The sequence below is a fragment of the Patella vulgata genome, chromosome 3, assembly GCF_932274485.2.
Source record: "Patella vulgata chromosome 3, xgPatVulg1.2, whole genome shotgun sequence".
NCBI lineage: Eukaryota > Metazoa > Mollusca > Gastropoda > Patellidae > Patella > Patella vulgata.
Window position 1 is genome coordinate 38655321 of NC_065881.2, and position 22650 is coordinate 38677970.

General features: G+C 36.0%; 1 protein-coding gene across 1 annotated transcript in view; it reads left to right on the plus strand.

Annotated features, from left to right (window-relative positions):
• The first annotated feature begins 942 nt into the window (after window positions 1-942).
• The window catches only part of LOC126814450 (uncharacterized), a 39645-nt gene continuing 17937 nt past the window's right edge, over window positions 943-22650 (plus strand). Inside the window, exons 1-3 of the mRNA XM_050539585.2 lie at window positions 943-1458; window positions 16413-16633; window positions 21449-21649. Coding sequence (XP_050395542.1) covers window positions 16444-16633; window positions 21449-21649 — 391 coding nt within the window. The 5' untranslated portion in view covers window positions 943-1458; window positions 16413-16443. The remainder of the gene's footprint in view (window positions 1459-16412; window positions 16634-21448; window positions 21650-22650) is intronic.

The window sequence follows — 22650 nt, forward strand, 5'->3', positions numbered from 1 at the left end:
CAATATGAAAAGAAGTAAATAACATAAATAAAACATACAATTATTTATCAGTATCACAATAAATCAACATGAAATATATTTGCTTCACAAGCTGGCACTCCCCTAGGCCCCTAGGTAGCAAACAAAAGACAGGTAGCAGGCAGTACAGTACAGTTCTGCTGAAAATACAAAAGATTTTTAAAAAATTGTGTAATTAAAAGCTTATATATAAGCAGCACAGCAATGTTATTATTCATACCAAACTGTATTTTATATATTTACGATTTATTACTGATCTGCAAGTATTATTTTACAAATTAATGAATTGAAAACTCTATTTTGCCGATTTTTAAAAGTAGGTCAAAGCTGTCAAACTTTGCCTTAACTGGGCAACACACGTGTCGAGATTTTCATGAAATGTAATACTTATTTATAATATAGAGCGAAGCTCTACAGCATCGCGCGAAGCGCGGTGCTTGAGCAAAGCTCTTTTCCGGTAACACAGGAGCGTAACTGAAATTGTCACCCACAGACTGTTGATTAAAAAAAAAATCAGACCGGAACCGGATACACTGGGCAAAACAGGCAATGCGCATGTCAACTTACCAAATCTCGCCCAAGCGAGATTACGCGCCTCATACAACTATTTCTATGACGCGTCTAATCAATGACGTCACATATTTTTGACGTCAATGAAAATAATTCTCACACTTTTTTGTTCTTTTTTAAAAAACAAAATTAATGTATACAATTTAGATCTAAATGAAAATCAATTTGGAAAAACTAAATTATTTAACATTTTTTGTATCACTTGAGAAAATTAATTATGAAGGTTTTATATTTGACAATAATCAGCTTCGCTCTACTCGGGCAATGCCTGTTACATATTACAATATAATATCAAAATTATAAGATATTCATTTTTATTCTTACCTCGAACATTCCTTCTATTTCTCGTTTCCATTTAACCAGATGATGCCACATTTAAACTACAAGAAAGCGCTAAATAAAAATATCGCTACTGGGCCTATAGTAAACAAACAGCGAGAACAGAAGACCGGAAGTGATCAACCACCTTTCTCGCCGTTTCACGCGTTTCGCAACATAACGTCGAGAATTCATGAGTCGGCAATCATACGGTATTATCTATGATGGCATCCGTCAAGCACAATCTACTGAGAAATATCTTTCTCTAGGTTTAGGGTTCGGGTTAGGTTTATGAATTACATGTCAAACGTACAAATTGAAGCTGTAACAACGGTGGATTGTGGCTAAAACTATTCTGAAGGGTTAGGGTTAGAATTGTGGGTATAAATTAATATACACGGAAAGATATTTCTCAGATCGGGAAAATCTACTACACTAGTAGTACTAGGGCCTACTAGTACTACTTTATCGTGCCCTCGCGTATTATCTATGGTTAGATGAGGGGACGTATTTTTTAACAGAGTGTTGTGCCGATCATACTGGTTCTAGGAGGTAAGCAAGGTCTTATTTTCTCACTAACACTAGGGACCGGGTATCATTCAGATTTGATGAAAAAAGGAAAGAAACTGAGCTTACCATCTATAATCTAATACACATATTATATTCAGTTAATAGATTGCCATGCAGAAAGTATTAAATACCATCAAGATCAAGATTCATCAATTAATGCCCAGTTTGTGCTACCGTTTAGTTTAAGAAACACCATTTAGTTTTGACATCGGTCATCTAGTTTATGACCATTTTAGTTTAGTTTTGATATTGGTCATCCATTTTATGACCATTTAGTTTCATAAACTAGACAACCGATGTCAAACTAAATGGTAGCACAAACGATTCCCTGACAACTCATCCCAAAGACAACTCATCCCAGACAACTCATCCCAATAAAAGACAACTCATCCCACTTTTAAAGACAACTCATCCCAAGTCAAAAGACAACTCATCCCAAGTCAAAAGACAACTCATCCCAAGTCAAAAGACAACTCATCCCAAGTCAAAAGACAATTCATCCCAACTTTTAAAACACCCGACTCATTCCAAGTTACAAATAAATACCACAAATAATCACAAATATATGAATTTATTACATCAACAATTTATTAAATTATACATTTATGTATGAATTTATTACATCGACAATTTATTAAATTATACATTTATGTATGAATTTATCACATCAACAATTTATTAAATAATACATTTATGTATGAATTTATTACATCAACAATTTATTAAATAATACATTTTATTATAACCTCAATATCATCAACTAATACATTTTATTAGGCCAGTCATTTAGTAATTTAGTCTGCCAGTTTGTCGTTCAGTCAGTCATTTATTACGTAAGTCTGTCCTTCAGTTCGGTCCATATATCCCCCCACATCTTTTTAGTAGCTGGTTGGTGCGTATTTCCTGACTGGTATATAAATTCCAAAGTTGAAATAACTTGCTTTGTGTAGTTCGTGATTGTTTTTTCTGGTGTCTTCTTAATTTTCCTTCTGAGACCATTTTCATTTGTGTCGGTAGCTGCGCTGCTTCTTTATACAACAAAGATATCAGTAGATAAAACTGTAAATTCCCTTTTCTGGCCTTTTGGTTGATTCGATTATGCCATCCCTCGACATCATTATTGGTTCGGATTGTCCTGCCAAACACGCTCCATGTTGGGATGGTCCATATATTACTGGTCAGCCAATTATCCATTATGTATTTCATAACCACTTTAATTTGATCGGTTGTGGCCTTTTCTTCTAATTTATTGAATGTTGGCAATATATGTTCAGCGGGTAGGAATGGCAAGGCAAGGACTTTTCTAAAAAACTTATATACAGCATCTTTCTGGCTGTAAGCAGTCTACAAAAAAAACATAGACTAATTGTGAGTAATACCAGACAGTTGTGAATAATATCAAATAATAATATCGTTTTCAAATACTCAATTATTTCAAAAGTAACATACCTGAAGTCCGTTTTCTTGGATCTTTCTCCAAACCGCCTGACCCCAATGGAACGCACAGCCATGTATAATTGGGTTGTCGAAAACTGACCTTAAAGCCTCCCAGATGACTGCCTCAAAATCTGCAACAAAAGCCTGCACTGCAGGGGCTGATGGTGTCATATCCATGATGGCCTTGAATACCTGTGAAGATTAAATAAAATTGTTAAAATGTCTTTGTTTGTAGTCAGTAATATGTCTTTTTTTACCGCTGACCTAGTAATAAGTCTTTTTTTTACTGCTGACCTTAATAATATTTCTTAAAATATTTACATACCTTCTTGTAGTCTCTTTTAGACTTTCCTGACATCAGTACAAACGCCAAGGGAACTTGCTTGATACTTTCACCAGATTTTAAAAAAATATGGATTGACAATAGCTGGTAAAATGGTTTGTTTACTATTCTAAAAGTACCATCTATATACCATGTCTTAGCTTTTCCAAGAAGTTCAATTTGCTTCTCTGTGGCAAAAAGTAGGTGTCGGCCATCTTTTGTGTGTATGTCTTTCTGTAAAAACACCTCCGGAATAGCTGTTGCCAAAAACTCTTCATTGATCTAGAAAATAATGGTGTAATTATTATTATTGCTTATTATATTGAATATTTCTTATTATACTGATGTCATTATTCAGTTACTATGAAAACTGATGGTAATATTTACATAATATTATGATATTTGTCTTTGATGTGCTTCACCAATTTAATTAGTTTGTAATAGGGGTAAATACTACAACTCAGTTTAGTTAATCGTTGTTTTGTTAATTGATTTTGTTTGAAGTGCTTCATGATGAAAGAATAAAACAAACACATCTACCAATGTGTTAAAACAACAAAGTACTAAAACAGTAATACAAACAGTAATCATCAATTTATTACAACAACAATATCAATTTGAATAAAACAAAGAGTAATCACCAATTTGATTAAAACAACAATATCAATTTGATTAAGATAACAAATTCTGATTGGTTATGGTCTGAGTGGTCTTCAAAGATAGCAATTGTATTGAAACAAATATCACTTATAAGTTATATAAAGTTGGTTTAAAGTTGGGATGAGTTGTCTTTTATAGTGGGATGAGTTGTCTTCTAACTTGGGATGAGTTGTCTTCTAACTTGGGATGAGTTGTCTTCTAACTTGGGATGAGTTGTCTTGGGATGAATTGTCTTTGGGATGAGTTGTCTGGATACCGCACAAACTGGGTGGTTTTTGATGAATCTTGATGGTATTTAACACTTTCTGCATGGCAATCTATTAACTGAATATGTGTATTTGATTATAGATGGTAAGCTCAGTTTCTTTCCTTTTTTCATCAAATCTGAATGATACCAGGTCCCTAGTGATGTTCAGTTACATTGTTCAGGCGTTCACAGGGACTGACACCCTACCGTTTAGCAGTAAAAAGTTGCTCAGTCAAATTGACTGAAGGTCCGGTCGGACAAAAAACGAAAAAAATAATTTTGTCCAATTCGTCTAAAAAAAATCTTTTTCTGCTGAACATTGTCATTATATATATTGGGGGGGGGGGGGGGGGTGGGGGTAGCCTATTGGATCGACCATGGAGTGATGATGATCCTGTTGTATGTTTAAAGGGCCGCCACGCCATCACTGGAGTCTGGAATGGGCTGGTATAATAGACTTTCTGGGCCGGGTTAGTTACTTTAGTAACGTAAATTGTATCAGCTCTGCCTGCTAGTGCTACTACGTTACTGTCAGCTCCTAATGACAACTAGTATGAAAATAAGGCTTTTCCCCTATCTCGGTTCTAAGGCATTTTTTGGAATCCTTACCGTCTATTTTTCACAGTGATTCTTCTTTGGTCGCTAAAAGGAACCATTTCTTGCCACATCCGACACAAATTTACAAAAATCCAACTCTATTTTCATGTAGAATTGTGTGATACAAAAACATAAACAACTTTCATTTGAATTGGGCCGCCATTTACAAACTAACGCTCAGCCAATAATCCAAACTTAGGAATGGAATTTTACCGTAATATTCCTACTTATTCAATATTCCTAACTGGTTAATCAAATGGTCAAAATTTTCTTAACTAGTCCCATTTTTTAACCAGTTAAATTCTCTTGACTCTGGATCGAAACTTCATTGATTATGGCCCCTGTTTGTACGAAAAATCACGTTTTTAGCTTGTGGACCCTATAGAGGTCACAATTTTTATCCGATTTTGTTGAAACTTGAAATGTAAGTTTATGGCCCCTGATTGTTTGAAAAATCGCGTTTTTAGCTTGTGGACCCTATAGAGGTCATAATTTTTATCCAATTTAAAAAAACGTATTATTATATCACCGTTACACCCTAAGGACGACTGAGTTAGAATTTCATGAAAATCGGCCCAAAATTGACAGACAAAATGGCCGCCGTTCGTTCTCAAATAGCGTAAAAATATGGTATATCAAGGTTGTGGACCCTATAGAGGTCACAAATTTTTATCCGATTTTGTTGAAACTTGAAATGTAAGTTTATAACCCAAAGATCTCGGTTTCTTTCGATATTCGCACATATCGGAACGTAACTTCCTGAATTATGGCCCCTGATTGTACGAAAAATCGCTTTTTTAGCTTGTGGACCCGATATAGGTCATAATTTTTATCCGATTTAAAAAATCGTAGTATTATGTCACCGTTACACCGTAAGGACGGCTGAGTTCAAATTTCGTGAAAATGGGCCCAAAACTGACAGACAGAATGGCCGCCGTTTATTCTCAAATAGCGTAAAAATATGGTATATCAAGGTTGTGGACCCTATAGAGGTCACAATTTTAATCCGATTTTGTTGAAACTTGAAATATAAGTTTATAACCTAAAGATCTCAGTTCCTATTGATATTCGCGCATATCGGACCGTAACTTCCTCAATTATGGCCCCTGATTGTACGAAAAATCGCGTTTTTAGCTTGTGGACCCTATAGAGGTCATAATTTTTATTTGATTTAAAAAAAACGTTTTAGTATATCACCTTTCCACCCTAAGGACAGCTGCGTTCGGATTTCGTGAAAATTGGCCCAAAATTTACAGACAAAATGGCCGCCGTCGTTTTTAGATAGCAAAAAAATATGGTATATCAAGGCTGTGGACCCCATAAAGGTCACAATTTTTATCCGATTTTCTTGAAACTTGAAATGTAAGTTTATAACCCAAAGATCTCGGTTCCTTTCGATGTTTGCGCATATCGAATTGTAATTTCCTCAATTATGACCCTTGATTGTAGGAAAAATCACTTTCTTTTTAGCTTGTTTTCTATCCATCTCTCGAAAATGTGGGCGTATCCTGCCTGGCAGCCGCTGGTTTCCATTAAAATATAAACCCACACCCACGTCATACTCCTTGCAGTGTTTCATTTGATTAGCGCTTATCCCACTTAACACTGTTGCAATGGATGCAAATTCCTGTTCCAAATTATGACTGGTCAATGGTCTGATTAACAACCAATAGCTAATTGTGTAACAATATCATTACGCTTTAAACAGAGCTCCAAACTGGACCAAACATGTTTACGTAACGTTACTCACGTCATTTATTATGCCCAATTAACCAGTGCATAGAAGAATATTGCAGAAAAACTAATTGCATGACAATCGAGGCTATCAACACGGATACAATGTAAACAATACTGTTTGGAGACGAACAATACTCTCACCGTTTTTATACGCCCACATTTGTTTGTGGACTCTCTACAGGTCACAATTCTTGTCCGATTTTGACAAAACTTGAAATATAGGTTTATCCCCAAAAGATCTTGACTGCTTTTGATATTGGCATGTATCGGATCGAAACTTCATGGATTATGGCCCCTGTTTGTACGAAAAATCACGTTTTTAGCTTGTGGACCCTATAGAGGTCACAATTTTTATCCGATTTTGTTGAAACTTGACATGTAAGTTCATAACCCAAAGATCTCAGTTCTTTTCGATATTCGTGCATATCGGACTGTAACTTCCTGAATTAGGCCTATGGCCCCTGATTGTACAAAAAATCGCGTTTTTAGCTTGTGGACCCTATAGAGGTCATAATTTTTATCTGATTTAAAAAAACGTATTATTATATCACTGCTACACCCTAAGGAAGGTTGAGTTCGAATTTTGTAAAAATCGGACCAAAATTGCCAGACAAAATGGCCACCGTTTGTACGCAAATAGTATAAAAATATGGTAAATCAAGGTTGTGGACCCACCCTGTATGGGTCACAATTTTGATTCGATTTTGTTGAAACTTGACATGTAAGTTTATAACCCAAAGATCTCAGTTCCTTTCGATATTCGTGCGTATCGGACCGTAACTTCCTGAATTATGGCCCCTGATTCAGTGATTCAGTGATTGTACGAAAAATCACGTTTTTAGCTTGTGGAACCTATATAGGTCATAATTTTTATACGCCCACATTTTCATGTGGACGTATTATGCTGTCCGTCCGTCCACAATTGTTTGTGGACTCTCTACAGGTCACAATTCTTATCCGATTTCGACGAAACTTGAAATATAGGTTTATCCCCAAAAGATCTTGGCTGCTTTCGATATTGGCATGTATCGGATCGAAACTTCATGGATTATGGCCCCTGTTTGTACGAAAAATCACGTTTTTAGCTTGTGGACCCTATAGAGGACACAATTTTTATCCGATTTTGTTGAAACTTGAAATGTAAGTTTATAAATCAAAGATCTCAGTTCCTTTCGATATTTGCGCATATCGGACAGTAACTTCCTGAATTATGGCCCCTGATTGTACGAAAAATCACGTTTTTAGCTTGTGGACCCTATAGAAGTCATAATTTTTATCCGATTTAAAAAACCGTTCTATTACATCACCGTTACACCCTTGGGATGACTGAATTCGAATTTCGTGAAAATCGCCCCAAAATTGACAGACAAAATGGCCGCCGTTCGTTCTCAAATAGCGTAAGAAAATGGTATATCAAGGTTGTAGACCCTATAGAGGTCACAATTTTTATCCGATTTTGTTGAAACTTGAAATGTAAGTCTATAACCCAAAGATCTCGGTTCATTTCGATATTCGCGCATATCGGACCGTAATTTCCTGAATTATGGCCCCTGATTGTACGAAATATCGCGTTTTTAGCTTGTGGCCCCTATAGAGGTCATAATTTTTATCCGATTTAAAAAAACGTATTATTATATCACCGTTACACCCTGAGGACGACTGAGTTCGAATTTCGGCCCAAAATTGACAGACAAAATGGCTGCCGTTCGTTCAGTTTCTTTCGATATATGCGCATATCGAATTGTAATTTCCTGAATTATGGCCCTTGATTGTAGGAAAAATCACTTTCTTGTTAGCTTGTTCTCTATCCATCTCTCGAAAATGTGGGCGTATCCTGCCTGTGGTCCCTCTGGAGGTCACAATTATTATCCGATTTAAAAAAACGTTTGATGATATCACCGTTACACCGTAATGAAGATTGAGATCGAATTTCGTGAAAATCGGACCAAAATTGCCGGACAAAATAGCCGCCGCTTGCACGCGAATAGTGTAAAAATATGGTATATGTCAAGGTTGTGGTACGAGATGGGAGGGGGCTGGAAAGACAATGCCCAGTCGTTCGGATGGGAGGGAAAACAATAGTTTAAACAATATTTGATTTAACAAACTGAATAGGATTGAACAACAGATAAGGGGCTACATGGGCGTAGTTGTTCTATCTCAGTTGAGAGGGGGGAGGGGGTATGAGCCTATTTACCCGAAAATTTTCTTTGTCACCCAAATTTTCTGAATGAATCAATCATTAACTAATAACTAAAACAAATTTTCCTCAAAGCTGTGATGGTTGTTTATTTTTGATTAATTACACAAGTTCTCCCAAAACAGTATTTCTACTAATATATACTGAGCGCCATGTAAAATGCATCACTTAGTTTTTCGTATACCAAAATGATCCTGTAAACATATCTTATTTATTTTGCTTCTTATTGTGAACAATATTCAAATGGGAACACATCAATAACAACACATTTGTACACTTATGGATGTTTAATCTGTAATCAACTGTACAAAGTCAGAGGGGTCAAAACCAAAAGTATGACACAGATGTCAGTAGCGTGTGTGTCCTACGGGCTCTTACGCACGCTGTGCAGCGACGTCGCATGGAATTAACCAATGTTTGAAAGAAGGCCTGGGGCAAATTGTTCCATTCTTGGACAAGAGCAGCTTCTAAAGCAGCAATGGTGTGCATCTGTGGTCTCCGATACAGACGGCGTCCAATCTCATCCCAGACATGTTCTATCGGTGCCATGTCCGGAGACATGGCTGGCCAGTCCAAGACATTGATGTTGTTAGCAGTCAGGTAGTCCATACTAAAACGGGCAGTATGCAGACGTGCATTATCCTGTTGGAAGTGCTGAAGTTGTGGGTGCGCTCGTAAAACATCGGAACAACAATTAGTTGCAAGATATCATCACGGTAGGCTACAGCATCAACGCAACCCCTGCAAATGTGTAGGCCGGTCCGGTGATGAAATGTGAAGCCTCCCCACACCATTACACTTCCCCCACCCCATCGATTCGTTTCGAAGACACAGCAGTCTGCAAGACGTTCCCCAAAACGTCTCCACACACGTTGACAGCCATCAGCGTGATAAAGATGAAAGCGACTCTCATCACTGAAGAGCACACTTTGCCAGTCTACTCTTCTCCATGTCTGGTGTCCTTGAGCCCATATCAAACGCCGCTGACGGTGATGATCCCCAAGGATAGCTCCAACATAAGGTCGTCGTGCACGGAGTCCTACTTCTCTTAGACGACGTCTTACGGTGTTGGCACTTACTGGTCCTTGTCTTCCGACGACTACTGCACCTGTTCGAGTCGCTGGGCGGAATCTGTCACGCAGATGAGTGACCCGGATGTAGCGATCTTGAGCCTGGGTTGTAACGCGTTGTGGACCAGGATGTTGACGGTCACGTGTTGATCCAGTAACTCGAACACGTTCCACCAACCTTACAATAGTGGACTGATGACAATTGTCTGGCAATAGCACGTGTAGACATGCCAGCCCGGGACATTCCCATGGCTTCATTCCATTGATTTTCAGTAAGTCTCGGCATCTCTAGCTCGATTCCTTCACATGTCCAACAACAAATTACGACAGATTGACGTTTCACAGTTCATGTACTGCACATTAAGTTGAAAACATGCTTTTGAAGGGCTCACACACAATGCTGCACGTGAATATTGGGGTTTTCATGTGCATCTCGTGCAATTTTTTTTTGTGCACACAGGCCGATATTTTTTGCGTTTGGGAGCACTTGTGTGAAACAATAGTTCATAGTATTGCATAATATTATACATACAAAACCACCTAGTAATAAAATATTTGGGAAAAAAGTGATGCCTTTTCCATGGCGCTCAGTATATTTGTAAACCTTTAGTTCAGATTAGATTTGAGACTAAATTCCTAACAAATATTTGAATTGAAACAAAGCATCTATATGTTATTTTCTCACTAAAAAAGACTAATAGGGCAAAACCTAAATAATACTGTAAGGGAGTGGCAATTGTAGTGAAGAGAAAAAAAAAATTAAATGGAGTTTAATGGCTATCTGTTCGGTTTCAACCAGAATAATGAAGATGTACATACGTCATAAGCCCTACATTGTCCTGTAGGGGGAATTTGGTCCAAACAGCGACGTTATGGTCTACATGTGTACGGGACCTCAGTTTTACTTTCCATTCGAATAACTAGATGCTGTCTACCCCCCCCCCCCCTCACCCCCACACACACACTTCCCTACACCACAGACAAGGGGAAACAACGCTGGGGAACTGTCTAGGTCAACACAGGGATCAAATCCCGGACCTCCTGATTAGTAAGCCACGGACATGGGGAAACCACGCCGGACCAGGATCACACCCTGAATCTCTCGGTAAGTGAGCCAGCCCCCTTACTGAGTCACTGCGGCTCCCTTGCACACTGATAACACTTGCCATAGAAAGCAGGAATAATAGCTGTACACGTAAAATTCTGTATGTTCCCTTGTTCATTAAGTTTTCCGCATTTTGGTTTAAATCAAAATTTAACCAATAGCACATTCTTTGCATAGGATGAAGGCATCGGGTGTTTTTGCCAATATTTAATTTCATGTCAACTTCACAATTTTTAGTATAAATATAGCATTTACTTGACAATTATCACATTATCACATAGTGCTACAAGTTTGCAACCATTTATAATCACAATTTCGCATTTACCCCTGTATTAAATTAAAACTGTCAAGGGAGGACTGGGTAGCGCTGGGCCCTCGGGCCAACTGGTTTTGTTTGGTCCCAGTCAGGGTGAAGAATTTGTGAAATGATGAGAAAACAAAACTAGTTTGATCCACTGCTCCTGCTACCTCACTCTTGATCATTTTTCTTCTCAGATTTAGGCCATTGAGATCCTCGGACCAACTGTTTCATTGGGTGCCCATCACAGTGAAGAATATGTTACATGACGAGAAAACAAAACTAGTTTGATTCACTATTCCTGCACCTCACTCATATATCATCTTTCTCCTCGGATTGAAGCCATTATCAATTTCAGTGGAATCAAAGATGAATTTTAGTTATTCTAAAAAAAAAAAAAAATATGTCAAATTGTGTTTTTCCAAAAGGAGCTGAGCTGAGGCCCAGTTCGTTCCTGAAAACAGATGATGAGTAGTAACTGTACTTGTTTATCACAGAGCAACTTCGACTGGACTAAAAAGTATTGGAGTTTGAACACAAATGTTTGGTGGAAACAACACAAGATAATATTTTGAGATATTTTTGTCCCCCGCCTCGAAGAAAGCAGAGGACTATTAAAATGGGTTCTTCCGTCTGTCTGTCCGTCACACTTTTTGGAACACAATAACTCTTCTTCTAATTGAGGAAGAATGTTCAAACTTGGTGTAGGTGTTTATTATGTCAATGCCTGGATGGAGTTCGAAGATGAGCATTTTCTGCTTAGGGTAAGCGTAGATAAACAATTTGATTGGTTGATGCTTTGGGACACGATAACTTTAGTTCTAATTAAATGAGAGTGATGAAACTTTGTGTATAGTTTCATTACATCAATACCTTGACTAAGTTCGATAATGAGCATTTTCTGCTCAGGGTAAGCAGAGCGATAAGCAATTTGATTGGTTGAGACTTTGGAACACAATAACTCTCCTTCTAATTGAGGTAGGATGTTTTAACTTGGTGTAGGCGTTCATTACGTCAATGCCTCGATGGAGTTCGAAGATGAGCATTTTCTGCTAAGGCTAAGCAATTTGATTGGTTGATGCTTTGGGACATAATAACTTTAGTTCTAATTTAGTGAGAGTGAGGACACTTGTGTATAGTTTTATCACATCAGTACCTTGACTAAGTTCGATAATGAGCACTTTCTGCTCAGGGTAAGCAGAGCTATCAGCAATTTGATTGGCCAAGACTTTGGAACACAGTAACTCTCCTTCTAATTGAGGTAGAATGTTCAAACTTGGTGTAGTTGTTCAATAGGTGAATGAATGCCTTGATCTAGTTCGATGATAAACATTGTCTGCTTACGGTAAGCAGAGATAAGCAATCTGATTGGCTGATGCTTTGGGGCTTTTGTTATAATTAAGTGAGAGTGATGAAACTCCCAAGTATAGATTCATTATATCGTTACCTTGACTAAGTTCGATGATGAGAATTTTCTGCTTAGGCTAAGGAGCGATAAGCAATTTGATTGGTCAAGACTTTGGAATATAACAACTCTGCCTTTAATTGAGGTAGAATGTAAAAATTGATGTTCATTAGGTGAATGTCTTGTGAGTTCAATGATTAACATTTCGAGCTGAAGCTAAGCAGAGCTAAGCAATGTCATTGGTCAATGCTTTAGGACAAGATTACTTTGATTCTATCTGATAGAGAGTGATGAAACTTAGTGTATAGTTGATAATCAGTTTGGTTGCTTGATACTTTTGAAAAAAATAAATGTGTGATAAATCAAAATGTGTCATCTATTTATTTTGGGATTTCGGTGGGGGACACCAGCCTCACTGTTGGCTTGTTAATATTTAAATTAGTAAAACAAAGAAGCCTATTGAATGTCAGGAATTTCCTTTAATAACTGTTAAAGAGACATGGCCCTTGGGAAAACTCTATCGACAACAGTTATGATCTGATCTGTATGAAATTTATATGCATTATTTACTATTTAGATCAGTAAAAGGATTCGACGAATAAGCCCATTGAATTTTAACAATTTCCGTTAATTACTTCTAGTCTAGAGTTATGGCCCTTGTTGAACCATAGGAACATTCTATCAAGAACTGTTATGATCCAATCTGCATGAAATTTATGTACCAGTATGTAAAACGGATAAGCCTATTGAATTTAAACAATTTCCGTTTATGACCCTTGTTTAACTTTGTTAAACCATGTGAACGCTCTAACAACTAAAGTTATCATCAAATCTGTATGAAATTTATGAGAAATATTTAGATTAGAAAAACAAAGAAGCCTATTCAATTTTTACAGTCATGGCCCTTATTATATGCCCACATTTTAATGTGGACATACATTGTCGTCGCCCTTGTCGTCCACAATTTGTTTGTAAAATGTAATGAGAGAAATGTAAAATGTAGACACGTCAAAAAAAGCATTTTCCCACAAAACATTTGTCATTTAACACTTAACATTTGACGTTTTACATTTAACTCTTGCCTTAGAGGTATTTTGACTTTATCAATATCGGTATTAGGACTTTGTACATTGTACTTTTTACATATAATCAAAGGAAACGACATTGTCGCAGAGCATTTAATATTGGCAGCGATACCCTTTCATATTTGAACACTTCAAAAAATCTTGTGGACGCTCTAGAGGCCAAAGTTAATATCCGATTGACTTTAAATTTATAAACAGTGTTTAAGGTCATGAGACGAAGAAGCCTATTGATTTTCAATGAATTTTTATAACTTGAAAAGCTAAATCCATCATATTAAATGTTTTGTATACTAAACGTTAGCATGGGCCAAACAAATTTTAATGATTTTCTGATAATTACTTAATGAGCTTTTACGCTTAATTAGATTTTAGTGTATTATAAATGTTTCATTACCGACAAAATTTAAAACATGTGACAGCTCTTGTTGGCTGCTCGAACGATTTAGCTGCTGTGAGCGTATGTTTCGTTGCCTGGCAACCTATCTTCTGTGTTGCCCACAGTAGATAACCAGAACGAGGTGAATGACCATAGTGGAATAAATGTGACCTGTCACAGTGATGTTTTTATTTTACTTTTTTTTATTCGTGTTGATTGAGATGAATGAAAAGTGAGAGGGCTGGGAATTGGAAGGGAAGTGATACACAAATTTCTTCACCTCATTGAATTTTGTATATCATGAATAGTCTTAATGGCTAATATCATTAATATGCGGCTAAAGGTAGGCATGTTTTTTTTTTTATTTTGGCTAAAAAAATATCGAAAGTACAATTTGGCCACCGATCGCCAAGTCTACTCTGTACTCGGCATAGACAGATACTCATAAAGACGTAAGAAATTACAAGTATATTTACTTTTTGAGTAATTTTGTTCAAGAATTTTATATATAGTATTCGGATAGCAAACAAAAGTATTCGGATACCAAATCTCAATCCAATTTTCAACACTAACCCACAAAAACATTATCAACTGCTCCAACGATTTAGACGTTGTGGTGGTATGTTTGGTTGCCTAGCAACCTATCCTTTAGCTGTTAGCCTACTCAAGGCCAATAAGCTAACTACTGTCTACCAAGAACCCTAACTGACATTTATTCTGTCACCAGTAACTTCCTGGTTAAAACACAGATCCTATTTCGTTTCGTTTCTTATAGTTCAAAAATTTGTTTTACTTGTCTTTACTACACTAGGATATGAAAGAGTTGTTATGTAACCCGCGTTCTTGTTGATGTGAAGAATTAACCAATGAAATGATCTGTTGCAGTGAGTTCTTGGTGTGCGATGCACAGAACTGTGGGGATCCCACTAGAAATATTGACGCTGATTGGTTAATCAAATGTATCTTGTACATCCGGACATATATTGTTGTTGCCCCTGTCTGTCTGGAACAATCTCATTAAAACAGAGATCCTGTTTCGTTCCGGTTTTATAGTTTAAAGTTTTGTTTTACTTGTCTTTACTACACTAGGATCTAGAAGAGTTGTTATATAACACCAGTGAAATGTTGTGTTGCGGCTAGTTCTTAGCGTGCTGTATACATAATTTCAGTTTATTATGTTTAGAGTTATGCCCCTTGTTGCACTTTGTTTTTTGTTTTTATAAACAATATTTATTCAGAAACTGAGGGGATTGGAGAACAGGCAAAGCCTATATAAACCCCTCTCCCTTGTTGAACCTTGTGAACACTTTAACGCCAAAAGTTGTCATCCGATCTTTATGAAATTTATATGCCTCATTTAGATTAATGAAACCACGAAGCCTATTGAATTTCAGCAATTTACAATAATTACTTCTAGAGTTATGGCCCTTGTTTCACTTTGTTCAACCTTGTTAATGCTCTATTGACGAAAGTTATCATCCGATATGTATGAAATTTATATGCATCATTTAAATTTGTGAAACAGAGATCTATTGAATTTCAGTCAATTATTTCTAGAGTTATGACCCATATTTTACTTTGTGAAACTTGTGAACGTTCGAATGACAAAAGTTATCATCCTATCTGTATGAAATTTATATGCATTATTTAAATTAGTAAAACGAAAAAGCCTGTCAAATTTCAACATTTTCTATAAATTACCTCCCGAGTTAAGACCCTTGTTTCAGTTTGTAGTACCTTGTGAACCCTCAAATGACAAAAATTATAATCTGGTCTGTATGAAACTGTCTTGTAAATGTCCCAAATTACCTACAACAGAATAAATATGCGACACCCTTGTCGACCACTCGCACATCATTTGACTAGTTTGTCTGTCCTATGTCCACAATTAGTGATGTCATACATTTATATGCTTTAAATTTGTGTACTGTACATTGTTTGGATTAGGAAGATGAACTAGCTTTAGTGTGGAATTTCAACAATTTCCATGATTATAAAGTTATTGTGCTTGCTCACTTTATGTAGAATGCTGTAAACACTATAATTTGAAATTGATATGCTTTATTTCAATTTAACAACTTTAAAATTACAACAATTTCAATCTATTACTGGAGTTTTTTACCTTTATGACTGTATGTTGTAGAATCTTGTCAGTGCTGTGCGTTACTGTAAGTGATGTTTTTCAGTAGAAAAATTTTGCTTTTTATTTACCTAAAGAATTACACTGCAGCAATCTTTATGGACAGTTCAGACAGCTTAGCTGCTGTTTCATAAATCTTGTAATGGAAATATACAGGAATCTTGCTGGTGTGGGTGTATTAGGAGGCCAGACGAATTCCTTTCTATTATATTTGATTATAAATTGTGTAAACTTACTGCAGTGCCTTTTTTTCACAGGGGTACAAACCGTACAATTGCACAAGTGAAAATGGATTCATCACTTGTATCACATGATTCATGTAGTAATAACATCATCCTTGATGAAGGTTCGACTGTAGCATCATGGAAAGATAGAAGTCCTCATTTCTTCCGCTCTACAAATTTATTCACAACTTCATCACACACTGAGGAATTTGAGTATAGTGGAACTGGTCATGGATCCGTCATGCTCATGTCTGGTAAGGTTTATTTAACTAATTTGCGGTAAGACAGTTAGCTGTGTGAAATTCTCAACTAAATGAGAAATGATGATTTCAGAACAGTAGGGAAATATGGAAGTATAACATTGCCAAAAATCTGAAGATAGACAACATTTCAAAATACTAATTATAATGTCATGCTGTAAAAATGCAAAGTAAACTTTTCAAACTACAATTATTATGCTTGAATGAGACAACTTTGAATTAAAGATACATTATGGTAGATAAGATAAAGAGATGGCAGTTCTCGCTATAATAGTTAAAAACTAGATAGTGTAAAGGTAATTTGCTGAAAATTTCAGTCAAATTGATCCACTATGAGCCGAGAAAGAAGCCAGTGAAATTTTTGCATAGTCTCGGTTATCATTACTAAAATCATTATTATAAACAGCATAGTCTCGATTATCCACTTTTTCTGATTTAATTATCTTTGGCCGTTAGCAGCATATAGGAATCTAATCCAGCCTACATCGAAGGCTAGCCTTGACATCGAGAGTTTATTATGGTCTGGATAAGTTAATTAATGTCTAATTGATAATTTAGATAACATTTCGGGCCTAAAGAAAGACTTGTAGATTTTGCTCTTGCATAATGCATGTTTAAGTTACTTTACACATTACATTTTAGTCATGCAGCCAAAAACGAGTTTAGCCTTGTCATGGAAATATAGTCCACCTAATTTTTATACGCCCGCATGGAAATGTGGTCATGTATTGCCGTCGCCCCTGTCCATCCGTCTGTCTGTCGGTCCGTCCATCGTCCACAATTTCTTGTGAACTCTACAGACTACATTTATCATCTGATTGTTTTGAAATTGATATATGTTGTTTGCATTAGTGATATGAAAAAGCCTTTTTAATTTCAATAACTTCCATTAATTTCTTCTTGAGTTATGGCCCTTGTTTCACTTTGTTGTACCTTGTGAACGCTCTAACGGCAATAGTTATCATCCGATCTGTTTGAAATTGATATCCAGCATTTAGATTACTGCAACGAAGAAGCCTATTGAATTTCAGCAATTTCCGTTAATTACGCTGTGAGTTATGGCCCTTGTTTCACTTTGTTGTACCTTGTGAATGCTCTAACGACAAAAGTTATTATCCGATCTGTATGAAATTTATATGTATTGTTTAAATTAGTAGAGTTATGGCCCTTGTTTAACTTTGTTGAATCTTGAGAACGCTTGAACAACAAAAGTTATCACCTAATCTGTATGAAATTCACATGCATCATTTGAATTAGTAAAATGAAGAAGCCTATTGAATGTCAGCAATTTCCGTCAATTACTTTAGAGTTATGGCCCTTGTTTTACTTTGTTAAACCGTGTGAAAGTTCGAACGACAAAAGTTATCCAATCTGTATGAAATTTATATGCATTATTTGAATTAGTAAAACGAAAAAGTCTGTTGAATTTCAACAATTTCTGCAGATTACTTCCAGAGTTATCACCTACAAAAGAATAATTATGCGACAACCCTTGTCGACTGCTCGGGCGATTTAGCTGCTGTGGGCGTGTTTTGTTGCCTGGCAACCTATCTTTTTTTGATGGATTATATCTTTTAATATGTGTAGATTCAGAATCCAGATGATGCCACCCTGGCATACTTGGGGAAATTTAAATATTCAAGATGGCTGCCATGAGGTAGTTTCTGGTTATTTAGTTTGGTAAAATTTGTGACAAATTCTCTCGGGCCTGGGTTTGGGGTGTTTTGTATTAGATTACCTGCTGAATCCAAACAGCCTGGGTAACCCTCGGAAAAGTGATGGCTAAATCTGCTAGGGGTCCAAATTAAAAAATCGGGGCTCATTTTGGAAGGAATATAATAATGTGCCTTTACAGTGTGTAATTTATTGAAATATTGGTTTCAGGGTCAACTACTTCAGATATAAACATAAAAATATGTTCAAACCAGAAGGTATTCTAATATGAGCTCATTTTCAAAATGGTTGCCATGTTTGATGGGATGTTTCGATGTTAGTAATGTGATGGTGTAATAATACATCAAACTATAGTTTTTATACGCCCACATTTTCATGTGGCCGTATTATGCCGTCGCCCCTGTCCGTCCGTCCGGACGTCGTCCACAATTGTTTGTGGACTCTCTACAGGTCACAATTCTTATCCGATTTTGACGAAACTTTAAATATAGGTTTATCCCCAAAAGATCTCGGCTGCTTTCGATATTGGCATGTATTGGATCGAAACTTCATGGATTATGGCCCCTGATTGTACGAAAAATCACGTTTTTAGCTTGTGGACCCTATAGAGGTCACAATTTTTATCCGATTTTGTTGAAACTTGAAATGTTAGTTTATAACCCAAAGGTCTCGGTTCCTATCGATATTCGCGCATATCGGACCGTAACTTCCTGAATTATGGTCCCTGATTGTACGAAAAATCACGTTTTTAGCTTGTGGACCCATAGAGGTCATAATTTTTATCTGATTTAAAAAAAAACGTATTTTTATATCACCTTTACACCCTAAGGACGGCTGAGCTCGAATTTCGTGAAAATCGGCCCAATATTGACAGACAAAATGGCCGCCGTTCGTTCTCAAATAGCGTAAAAATATGGTATATCAAGGCTGTTGACCCTATAGAGGTCACAATTTTAATCCAATTTTGTTGAAGATTAAAATGTAAGTTTATAACACAAAGATCTTGGTTCCTTTCGATATTTGCGCATATCGGACTGTAACTTCCTGAATTATTGGCCCTGATTGTGCGAAAAATCGCGTTTTTAGCTTGTGGACCCTATACATGTAGAGGTCATAATTTTTATCCGATTTAAAAAAACGTCTTATTATATCACCGTTACACCCTAAGGACGGCTGAGTTCGAAATCGGCCCAAAACTGACAAACAAAATGGCCGCCCTTAGTTCTCAAATAGCGTAAAAATATGGTATTTCAAGGCTGTGGACCCTATAGAGGTCACAATTTTAATCCAATTTTGTTGAAACTTGAAATGTAAGTTTATAACACAAAGATCTCAGTTCCTTTCGATATTTGCGCATATCGAATTGTAATTTCCTGAATTATGGCCCTTGATTGTAGGAAAAATCACTTTCTTTTTAGCTTGTTCTCTATCCATCTCTCGAAAATGTGGGCATATCCTGCCTGGCAGCCGCTGGTTTCTGTATGACAGAAACTTACTACCATCATTGTATTGTTGCTCAGGGCCCTATTTCACAAAAACTTAAACTAAAATCACTAAAATAGATTTTAACTAAAATCAAAATGAAATTTTATGCGTTTCACGAAGATCGATTATAACTTAAAATGCAATGCACAATTCCGGCAAGGGCACTTAGGGTGTAAGCATAAACACTTCGGAACTGAAAACTGTTACCAGGTTGCCAGGAGTGTTTCATACGTTGTAACAATGTCTGCACATGGTCAGATAGTCGTATAGAAATGAAATAAATAAGTTTATTGAGTATTATTCGTCTTGAAATGTATCAGTTGGTTGACCTTGAACTTGCATGTCGCTTCGTGACCTTGGCATTTGATTTACTTGCAGGCTTCAATGGAAATAATGCGTATCGATAAACTAAATTGCTTGAATTTCGTAATTTTATGGTATTTTGGATAACAGAAACTATTGAGAATTGTCACAAACATGTGATACTTCTGACTCAAAGGATTAATCTAGACTAAAGTATTGTCCAATTTTAAAAGTATTTAACAACTTAAATAGATTTGAAATGTCAGTCCCACGGACCCTTTCAATAATACTTTGAAAATGCCAAAGTGCCACACACCTTATTAGATAATGCCTATCTATCTTACTAAATTCAAATGATTTTTTCCCAATATAAAATACCCTTGTCATCATAACCCCAAAACCATAAATATTGCATATGGCGTATCTAGTATTATAGGACTGACAGGGTTTCGATTTTCCCGGTTGTACGTGACAGGGAGTAGGGTCGCCTGTCCTACCTGGTGGCCGGTGGGTTTCTTCCCACTACTAAAGACCCCTACGCGCAAGCGAATTATTCAAATACAATTGATCATGTGTTAGTCCCGAAATGATCTAGTTTGTGTCTAGTGGACGTTAAACCCCATCTCTCTCTCTCTCTCTCTCATTTTAAACAATTGTAGGCCTACAAAGATATTTTTTTATAATTATTTGCAACTAGTATAATTTATACTTGAATCATATGGTAATATATAAAATAGTAACAAAGAGCTTTGTTTACTGGGGTTTTTGTTCTTAGGGTTTTAATTTGAGTCATTTAATTGCTTATATTGCCTTACAATAAAATAAACGGGTGGGCCGCAGCTATATTTCCCGTGCAATGAAAAGAAATTTAATGAAAATTATTTTAGTATGTTTAAATTATATAACCCGGGCCATTGGCAATTTTATCATTATTCCAAATATGTCACAATAGATCTCACAACGTAACTCTAATCAATGTTTGTTAATGTCATGATATTAAGTTAGGGGAGGGCGACAGCTGTCCTAAGTTAAAATTGATTTTAGTTAAAATTGTCCCTAAAATAGTTTTGTGAAACGCCACTATTTTAAGTTAAGATACAATTTTAACTTACAATATTATTTTAGTGGATTTTATCTAAAATGCTTAAAATCTTTTTGTGAAACGCATCTATCTTAAGTTAGGATTGAATTTTAGTTTAAGACGATTTTAAGGAGATTTAAGTTTTTGTGAAACAGGGCACAGAATTACTGAGATAACCCTTGTTCAAGGGAGGTAAATCACATGTTGAACTGGGTTATTTCACTATTTATTAGTTACTGATCAAAGTTTCATGATAAATTTTTCAGGTGATGCTGTTGTATTAAGGTGTTCTATTAAATTGAAAAAGGAATTTGGTAAAGGATATATCAAAAATATAAATGAAGGTGTTGAGATAATTGTAAATAATAAAAGCCAAACTATCAAATGGTCTACAGTTAATCAAACACTTGGATTACATATCTGTTTTGATATACGCTTTGGAAATATGGTTTTTGATATAGGAACAGGTAAATAAAAATGCACAAACTCAAAACTACATATATGTGTTAAAGGATGTGTCACAGATATATTTTAATGAATAAAAATGGTTAATTCCATGTAAAGATTATTAGATACCTTTATCATATCATCCAGGATGTAGATAATTAGATACTGTATCAAGTTGAATGAAAATAATTTTGTTCTTTTTATTTCTTATCATTGAATCAATGGATGAAATTCACAGAATAACCGCAAAGTTATTTTTTCTGACTATTATCTACATCCTTGGCATTCTTAAGCTTAAAGAAATAAAACATTCAGTTTTATGTAGGATTGTTGATATTTCCAAACACACACTTGTAGTCTAGATAATCTTATAGATAAGCTTAATCTGGTTGATTATGTACAATTTCTCCAAATGCTTTCTTTACTTAAAGGGCACATAAGATGGACAAGGAAACTTTTCGGTAGCCAATGGTTACTATATGCACTTTACGGCAAGTTAACATCAATTTGATTAAAATTAATTGAGCTATCTTCACTTAAAGTTGCAAATATAGACTTGCCGTAAAAACGACTTTGCCAGTTATCAAAAACACTCTTAATCCCCTCAGATGCCTGTGACGTCACAGTGACCGAATGCATATTCGGAATGTTTATTCCTTAATTACCTACATACAGCCGGTGTGTTATTCATTAACGCCTGACTGATTCCTTAATCCCCTAGTTTAATAAAACAACTGACTACGGAATAATTTGTTTTGTAATTTATTTTAATTTAAGATCCAATTTAGATTTTGTTTTACATGTATAATGTCCGACCATCTCTTCTCACAACAGTGATTTTGAAACTGTGTTTTAAAGTGACTTTTTGATAGAGTCCCTCTACCATCGAGTGCAGTCCAAATGATTCATTTCCGCCAGAAGAGTATTGTTGTTCTAATTTCCTCGAGTAAAACAGTACAGGAGTAAAAAGATGAAGTTATGCAAAATGTATCATAAAAGTCAAACATGATTGAAATGTGAT